At 43.6% G+C, this 9,521-nt stretch overlaps 1 protein-coding gene across 2 annotated transcripts; it reads left to right on the top strand.

Annotated features, from left to right (window-relative positions):
* LOC121138014 (intraflagellar transport protein 56-like) lies at positions 1-8,263 on the top strand (the record flags this gene model as incomplete). Of its 2 annotated transcripts, none has more annotated exon segments than XM_040740863.1 (5): positions 1-532; positions 1,017-1,154; positions 4,710-4,802; positions 6,461-6,575; positions 8,214-8,263. In XM_040740863.1, coding segments are annotated over 5 exon segments (399 nt in total), but the record flags the coding sequence as incomplete, so codon positions are not given.
* Between the last annotated feature and the right edge of the window lie 1,258 nt (positions 8,264-9,521).

Genomic DNA, 9,521 nt, shown 5'->3' with positions numbered 1-9,521 from the left:
GCCGAGATGATTTGGATCTGTGGTCTTTCTCCTCCCATCTTTGGGAATAACAGTGTCTTGAGAAAATGTTTTTGTATCACTTCTGCCTCCAAACTATCCGTCTGTTCAGCGGATATCAGCAGAAAACAGAGGGAAAACTGCCAGACAGCGGGGGACTGCGGAATTCAAGTTAGACAAGACGAAAGTGGTCCCAAGAAACTTGCATCTGAAATACACTTCCAAATTGCAATAGTAATTTTAAGTCGCCTTTTCCTAAACGGCATTCCTAAGCAGAGACACAACCACATTTTCATCCTCAGCACAAACGAGGATCTGCTCCATTTAGAGGAACATCTCTTCTTCCAGCCGCGGAAACGCACGGAACCACGTAGCTGAGGGCTCTGATTCTCTGCCGGGCTCTTGTCACCAGAGGACCAGCCGCCTGGCGGCGTTGCCGTGGAAACGGAGCTCCCTGTGTGGATGTGGCAACTCGCCCGGGCACAGCCTTTGCTGACGGTCTGCGGCAGGGGCTCACAGGACCGACGCCAAGATGGTTAGTGGCTCTGAATATTAAGGGATGGGGGGCTTCGGATAGGTTTTTCCCCGGGCTTAGAGTTCCCAGCACACTACTGGATAGAACCTAAGTGTGTCTGCAGAGGGCGATCCCCTTATTCCTGCAGTGTTTCCACCGGGGCTAGCGAGGGATGCAGAGAAAAATGCCTCGATGCTCCCTTCCCTCCTGCTTCTCCATTTCCCGACACCAGATCCGCTTGTGGACTGGTAACAAGAGCCAGGGAAGGATGAGATGGTAGAAGCTGCGGGAATTGCTCGTGTCTTGTGGACAAGTAGTTGGAAGTAGCTATTTGGTTCTCCTTCAGAGGCGATGGCCCTTTTGATAAAATGCGTCTTTAAAAAGTATCTGAACAGACTTACTAGTATTCGTTGATAAGGAATTGGCTTGTGGATCACAGAGCTGTTACTCTCGATTAAAAAAAAAAGACTTTTGAGTTGAACCGTCTTTGCCGTTTGTTTTACAGATGCTTTCAAGAGCCAAACCCGCCGTGGGCGGCGAGTCACCGCACACCGACAAAAGAAAGAAGAAAGGTAGGAAAATTCCAAAACTAGAGGATCTGCTTTCGCAAAGAGATTTCACCAGCGCCATTACCCTATTGGAGGTAATGTCCAAAGAAGGGTTCCTTTTAAGTCTGGTGAATGTCGGGGTGAATGCTGGTTACTATGCTATTGGTATAGGTGGGTACATTCTGGGGAATCCGTGTAAATATAGCCAGACACATATTCCAGATTGCAAGTTAACTATAAACCTGATAAAATATTTTAAAAATTTGGACTGGAGAGACGGCTCGACAGTTAAGAGCACTGGCTCAGCCGGACGGTGTACATGCCTTTAATCCCAGCACTTGGGAAGCAGAGGCAGGCGGATCTCAGTGAGTTCGAGGCCAGCCTGGTCTACAAAGCGAGTTCCAGGATGACCAGAGCTGTTACACAGAGAAACCCTGTCCTGAAAAAAACAAAAAACAAACAACAACAACAAAAAAACAAACCCAAACAAAAGCTGTTCTTCCCGATGATCTCGATTCCCAACACCTATATGTCTGCTCACAATCGTTAGTAACTCCAGTGCCAGGGGGTCCAAGGTCTTCTGACCTCCTTCAACACCAGGAACACACATGGTGCATAGAAATAAATGAAGATGCCAGATGGTGGTAGTGCATGCCTTATTATTATTATTATTATTATTATTATTATTATTATTATTATTATAGTGCATGCCTTTAATCCCAGCACTCAGGTGGATCTCTGTGAGTTTAAGACCAGCCTGGTCTGCAGAGTGAGTTCCAGGATAGGCTCCAAAGCTACACAGAGAAACCCTGTCTCAAAAAACAAAACAAAACAAAAAGATAGATGAAGACAAAACACTCATACACTTAAAACTAGTTTTTTTTCTAGTCCCACAGATGGTGGATCTAACCTAAAAATACAGCATTACACATGATAAATGTCAGTTCACACATTGTCATAATTCCTGAGTGATTTATAACTTCTTTCTATTTATAGTATTTTGCTTGAAAAATTAAGTGATTGTACCATGTTTATTTTTAAAATGTTGTAAACCCATAGAGCTTTTCACCTCTGCGTGTCAGGGTCATCTCTTTCTAGAACCAATGCTGGGGGTCAAACTCAGGGCCTCAAGGAAGCAATTATGCCGCAGATCTACACCCCAGCTCAGCCGCAGCGTGTAGAGCTCACCTCTTACTATTGGAGTGCCAGGATAGACGCTCAGATGTTTGTATTCCCAGGCTGGTGGTTTACCTATGTGAATTCCCTAGGTCTGCTGTGGCGTTCGGGAGGGCGGGTGCATTTCGGGTGGGTGGTGTCAGGAGTGCTTCCAGCAGGAGCTGCCCTGGGAGACTGAGCTTGGGGACGCTTGCTTGAAAAGCGGATGGGAGGGGTTGTGAAGGGTGCCCCAGAGAATAGAGCCCCTACAGCACGGTCTGGTTGTGCTGTGCTGCAGCCTGTTACAGTATTGTGTTTTCCACTCGCCCTTTAATGCAAATCTATAGTTACACATCTCTGAAACTGGCGATAATAGTTGCTTTGATTAGCTTTATGTATGTTGCTCAGTATTCCATGCCCCCCCAAATCCTGAGTGTCTCGCTAGTGCTTTGATATTCAGTCCAATTGTTTGGCTTTGCTGTGTCAACTCATCTCTTGCAGTAGGAGAGTTGACTTCTAGCAGTGAAAATCAGAGGACTGAATATCATATACATTTCTATTGTTTTTTAAGACAGGCTGGTCTCAAACTCAGAAATCCACCTGCCTCTGCCTCCCAAATACTGGAATTAAAGGTGTGCATCACCTACTTGACTACGTGTCTGTGTTTTGAAAAGGGTTCATAAAATGACGTGTGGAGTTGTGTCTGCATGTGGGTATGTGGGCCTGGATGCAGGTGCCATAAGAACTGGACCCCCTGCAGCTAGGGTGACAGGAAGTCGTGTGCTGCCTTATGAGGGTTTCGGGAACTGCACTCGGGTCCTCTAGAAGAGCAGCAGCAAAAGCACATGTACACATAATCAAAAATAAAATACCAGCCGGGTGTTGGTTGCGCACGTCTTTAATCCTAGCACTCGGGAGGCAGAGGCAGGTGAATCTCTGTGAGTTCGAGGCCAGCCTGGTCTACAGAGCGAGTTCCAGGACAGCCTCCAAAACAATACAGAGAAACCCTGTCTCGAAAAACCAAAATAAAATAAAATACCTGGGCTGATGAAAACAAAGCAAAATGAAAACAATACAAAACAAAAAAGCTTAGGGAGAAAGGGTTTTTTCAGCTCATAATTCCAAGTGACTGTCCATACTGAGGGAAGGGAGCGCAGAAATCTGAAGTCAGACCTGCTTACAATTCTATACAGTATTACCTCTGTCTAAGGAATTTGCTTTTCAACCAAAGAGGCACTGTATGTTGGTTTATTTGTTTGAGACAAGGTCTCTATGTAGACCAGGCTGGCCTTAAACAGTAGAGCAGGCTGGGTGCAGAACATGATGCCACCACAGCAGACTGGTCTTGAATTCACAGAGTTCCACCTGCTTCTGCCTCCTGAGTGCTGGGATTAAGGTTGTCACCCAGCTAAGAATGTACCGCTATGCCCAGCTCCCTAAATTGTTTTGCTCAGGTATTTATCAGAACAGTGGAAATGAAACTAGAATGAGTGGTAATTGAGAATCCTTCTGAATCCTTTCCTCGCAAGTAAAACTTATCTTTTGTCAGGTGAGGAATTGCTAAGTTTTTGTAGTGGACACAAACTAGACTATCTTCTGTACACCTTTAACTCAGCTAGTCTGTAAGCTAGCCTCATGGGATAATAGAATGAATGTCTTCAGAGGAGGGTAATGAACTATTAATATGCATGTGTGCTAACGGGATAAAAGTTAAGTGTAATATTAAATGCAGCAAAACCCAGTGGTGGGATCCTAGACTTTGGAGGCAGACGTGAGTTTAATCCCTATTCCCACAGCGACAGGGACTGACCGTGTGATCTCAGAACCATTGCGTGGCCCCTACCCTTCCATCATTTAGCTTTAAATATTTTTTGTTTTTGAGACAGGGTCTCTCTGTGTAGCCCTGGCTGTCATGGAACTATCTCTGTAGATCAGGCTGGTCTCGAACTCACAGAGATCCTCCTGCCTCTGCCTCCCAAGTGCTGGGATTAAAGGTGTGCGCCACCACCACCACATGACTGGCTTCAAATGTTTTACATAATTCTTGCGCATCATCCAGAGTTACTAAATAACTCACATACTTTGTGGAATAAGGTGCTAGCAAACACAGAAAAACAAATCCAGCATGTGACATTAGGTGACTGCTGACTCCTGTCAGTGGAGGCTTCATTGAACTGCACATTGTTTGACTTCTATTATTCAGAAGTTTATCAGTCACTCAGCATAGCTTAAAAAAATAAAACAAATAACAGAGCTGGAGAGATGGCTTAGTGATTAGCGGTTAAGATCATGGGCTGCTCTTCCAGAGGAGTGGGTTCAAATCCTAGCATCTACAAGACAGCTAATGACAGCTTTCTGTAACTCCAAGATCTGGCACTCTCACACAGACATACATGCAGACAAAACACCAATGCACTTAAAAGTAAATAAATGATTAAAAATATTTACTATTAAAATCTTTTTTCATGTTTTTTTTCATGACCTTTAATGAGAAGTTCAAGCGCCATGTTGGGGAGCAAGAAGAGGATACTAATTTGTGGATTGGATACTGTGCTTTTCACCTGGGTGACTACAAGAGAGCTTTGGAGGTTAGTGAAAAAGGAATCACATGGTGTTTAAAATGACGCTATATGGCACGCACTCATGGTAACAGCAGAAGGAAATAATGCAGATGAAAACAAAGTACAAAGAAAGAAATTGCTCTGTCTTCCCCAATCCTACGTCTTTCAATGAAGGCCCCACTGACCCTTCTTAATGTGCTGATTCAGAGAGCGGTGGGGAATGGTGACAGCACACCTGTAATATTGTGGGGATCTCTCTGGAGTAAGCACTGTGGAAGACAGGAGATGCCACTGGTGGGCTGAAGCCAGAAAGCTTCTGGAAGACTTTCATCGCAGGTCCAGTTTGTGTCTTCATTTCATACTTGCTGTAAGGAGTAAGATTTTATAGACACTGCAGCGACGGTCAGTGATGGGCTGCAGCCCATGATCCCAGCTGTGCGGGTGACGTCATGAGTGGCAGATAGCAGCACTAGCCATGCTTTAAGTAAATATTGGAATGGTCTTTTCTTCCTCATTCTACTTGAATATGAAGTGGATGGGGAGATACATGAAGGGGGGCGTGTTTACAGAGGTATGCAGTGGGAAGTCAGGACGTAGGCTAGAGGAAGAGGTGGGGGAGCCAATGGAAATGCTTTCGGGAAATCTGCTAGCTTGTAAGTTAGTTAAATAATGAGACAAATATTGTGCTCAGTTTCACACTTTGCTGTATAACATATAAGCTAAAATACTTGTATAAAACCCATAAAACAAACAAACAAACAAAACCCCATACAACAAAGAGCATGTGTAATAGCCTTCCAATATGGTTGAATATTTAATATATTTGTTAGGATTATTTTTGTATAATGGAAGTTATTATTATGAAATGTTTAAATAGAACCCAAAAAGTAACTATGAGAATGGGGAGAATTTTCATGTGTGGACTGGCATGTGCGTCTGGATCTTACTTGCCCTTCAGTTCTATGTAACTAGAGTGTCTGTAGCACGTTAGTATGTAATTAGAGTGTCTGTAGCACGTTAGTATGTGAACTAGAGCGTCTGTAGCACGTTAGTATGTAACTAGAGCGTCTGTAGCACGTTAGTATTAGCGCAAGGCTGAGCCCAGGGCCCCTGCATGTCCGGTGAGCATTCTGTCCCTGAGCTATACCTCTGCATTTCATATTTCTTCTAAATGTTTTTAGGGTTACTTCCTTTACTTTATGGATAGGAGTGCTTTGCCTGCATGCCTGTATGTGAACCAGGTACAAACCTGGAAGCTGCAGGGTCCAGAAGAGGACATCGGGTCTCCTGGACCTGGAGTTACAGATGATTGTAAGCCATCCCGTGGGTGCTGGGATTCGAACCTGTGTCCTCTGCAAGAACAGTCAGTGCTCTTAGAGCCATCTCTTCAGAAGCCCCATCTCTCTGCCTTTTTTAAGTTAGCAAGAAATATTTTAGTTGTTTTAATTTCTGAAGGTTTCGAAAACATATTAAAAATGAGGGGGAAACAAAGTGTAAATTCTGTGTACAAGAACCCTGTCTGGGTATAATTACATGTGAGCCTAACCGATTCTGGCAGAGAATGGCGGAGGAGATGCAGGATTCTCAAAGTGTAGCCTGCTCTATCAGTGAGCGTTCATCTTCCACGGTAGACAATCGACAATTGCTTACTGTCAGTCGAGGCCCTCAATTATTGTCTGTTTCAGGAATATGAAAACGCAACAAAGGAGGAAAACTGCAACCCAGACGTGTGGGTAAACTTGGCCTGCACCTACTTTTTTCTTGGGATGTATAAACAAGCAGAAGCTGCTGGGTTGAAAGGTAAAACAGGCTTTTTATATATCATTTTTGCTGTAATGTCTCTGTCCACTGTATAACTCCTATTCTTTTATAATCAGTTTTTGCTTTTGTACCTGTTTTTAATCTTTGCTTCTAAAGTGTGTGTCTTATAATATATATCTTTTCTTTCTTTCTTTCTTTCTTTCTTTCTTTCTTTCTTTCTTTCTTTCTTTCTTTTTGGTTTTTCACGACAGGGTGTCTCTGTGTAGTTTTGGAGCCTGTCCTGGAACTCACTCTGTAGATCTCTGAGTTCAAGTCCAGCTTGGTCTACATAATAAGTTCCAGGATCGCCAGGGCTACACCCCCATCAAAATAGATTGTTAGGGAAAATGAATTATGGGTAGAATTATATTCCTATTTATAAGACTTACCCCATTTAAGAAAGAAACTGGGGAACTTGAAACCATTCTTATTTGGTACCACATTTTTTCATATATGCTAGTGTATTTTTCCATATGTGATCACCATGTCCTTTAGAGTACTGTCTGTTTCTAAGAGTTTGTATTGAGAAGACTGTTAGGCACAGAAAGGTCTCACAGCAGCCAGCTTCGTTTCCATACATACATACATACATACACACATACACATACATATACATACATACACACATACATACATACACACATACATACATACACACATATATAATACACACATGCATACATACACACATACATACACACATATACATACATACATACATACACACATATATAATACACACATACATACACACACATATACATAATACATACATACACACACACATACACACATCTTTTTCGTACACTGAAGTATGATTTGGGTCTGTGAAAGGGATACAGAATTGGTTGTCCGGAACAAACACTGGAACTTGAGAGGTGTTAGCCTTCTTTTCTTGGGTGCCTGTTTAAGGGTGGCACTTGACTGTGGAAGACGATCCCTGGGAAATAGTGGACTGGTGTTTAGGAAAACATGACGCTGTGATTCTGGGATTAGCAGTGTGGGAGTCTAACTCTGGAAAAGGAGGCTGTGGGAGGGATTGAGAAAGAGCACTGAAGTGACTGAAGTCTGCAGGTGGGCTGCGAGGTGACATGCAGTTCCGCGTGTGAGCAGCACAGAGGCGGGCTGCACCGTGCGTGGGGAGCGTGGGCTGCGCGTGTGTGGGAGCGTTGGCTGCACCGTGTGTGTGTGTGGAGCGTTGTGCTGTGGGACGGACACCATGGTAGTGTCCAGTAGAAGTGTGGAGAGCAGAGCGTTAGAACAACCCCGTCTGCCTCCTGTCGCCGCTGCTCCTGCGGGTGGGGACAGACTTTATTCTAGCAAACACACACATCCAGGTGGATAAGGGTTTGGGGCGACCCACCAGAGTCTCATCTTACTCTGGCAAGGTACCAGCTTTCATAGACTATTGATTTATTTTTTTATTTTATGTGAGTGCTTTGCCTGCATGTGCTCTTGGAGGCCAGAAGAGGGCACCAGATCTCCTGGATCAGGAGTCATGGACAGGTTGTGAGCTTGTGAGTGCTTGGAACTGAACCCGGGTCCTCTGCAAGAGCAGCAAGTGCTCTTAACCTCTGAGCCAGCTCTCCAGACCAACTGTTGAATTCTTTACCAAGAACATGGTTCTTTTTCTTTCAGCTCCAAAGAGCCGGCTGCAGAACCGCCTGCTGTTCCATCTGGCTCACAAGGTACTCATGTTCTCACCCCGCATGGCTTGCTTTAGAATCCGTTTCCTCTTCTTCCTCTTGCCAGCAATGAGGAAAGCATTTCTCTAGACTTTTCTGTTCATGTTACTAAATTGTTTTACAGAAAGTTAGTCAAGTCACAAACAAGCAGCATATAAAAGTATACTTAGTGCATTTAAAACTTTTACAATGTCATTATTATTCACCGTTAGTAATATGGCACGAGGTGTGACCTTTAGCAGGTCCTGCAGTGGGAGAGGGCCGTGAACAGACGTAGACCTACAGACAAAACTTGTGTGGGAATTTATTTGTGGATAGACAAAAGAGACAAGAGAGAAAGAGACAGAGAGAGACAGAGAGAGAGAGCTGCCTCTCAGAGAAGAGAGAGAGAGCCAGTAGGTGGAGTTTTACCTGATAGAGACCTCTGTACCTGCATATAGAACTTGTCATGCGCAGAGGCACTGTGCCAAGTTCCCAAGGGGCGCGGCCAGGTCTGCCTGGATTATTACAATTACTTTACAGTGTTAAGAATTAAACCCAGGGCCGGGCAGTGGTGGCGCATGCCTTTAATCCCAGCACTTGGAGGATCTCTTCAAGGGCAGGCTGATCTAGAGAGTGAGTTCCAGGACAGCCAAGGTTACACAGAGAAACCCTGTCTCAAAAAAAAAAAACAAAAAACAAACAAAAAACAAAAAAAAGCGAAAACAAAAACAAAAGACCAACACTGATAGTTACATGTTGATACTATGGCAAAACAAAGCACAATTTAGAAAAAAATCCAATGATGGAAGAAATTAAGAGGAAAATGATGTGAAGTTACAATCATTAATGTACATTATCCAAACAAGGGAGCGAACCAAAATATAAGTAAGGACACAACAGAACCTTTTTTTTCTTAAATTTATTAGTCATTTTTAGTTAGGGTATATACTTGTGGAGTGACCCACTTCTCTGTTAATAAAATGAGCTTAAACGTAAGTCTAGGATATAGGTATTAAAACAGCCTGCCTATAATTTCAAAGCATTAGTGTAGGCTTATATATTTGGGTGCCTAGTCATCAGGGAGTGGCGCTATGTGAAAGGGATTAGGAGGTATTGGAATTCATGGGGCCTTATGGAAGGAAGTGTGTCACCGGGAGTGGGCTTTGAGGTTTCAGTATTGCCAGGCACAATATTAGGATGTAGCTTTTAGCTAATTGTCCATTACTATGTCTGCCTACACACTGCCATGCTTCTTATCATGATGATAATGAATTAAACC

Source organism: Mesocricetus auratus, unplaced genomic scaffold, assembly GCF_017639785.1.
Source record: "Mesocricetus auratus isolate SY011 unplaced genomic scaffold, BCM_Maur_2.0 contig_12755_pilon_obj, whole genome shotgun sequence".
Lineage (NCBI taxonomy): Eukaryota > Metazoa > Chordata > Mammalia > Rodentia > Cricetidae > Mesocricetus > Mesocricetus auratus.
This window is presented reverse-complemented; position numbering and strand designations above follow the sequence as displayed.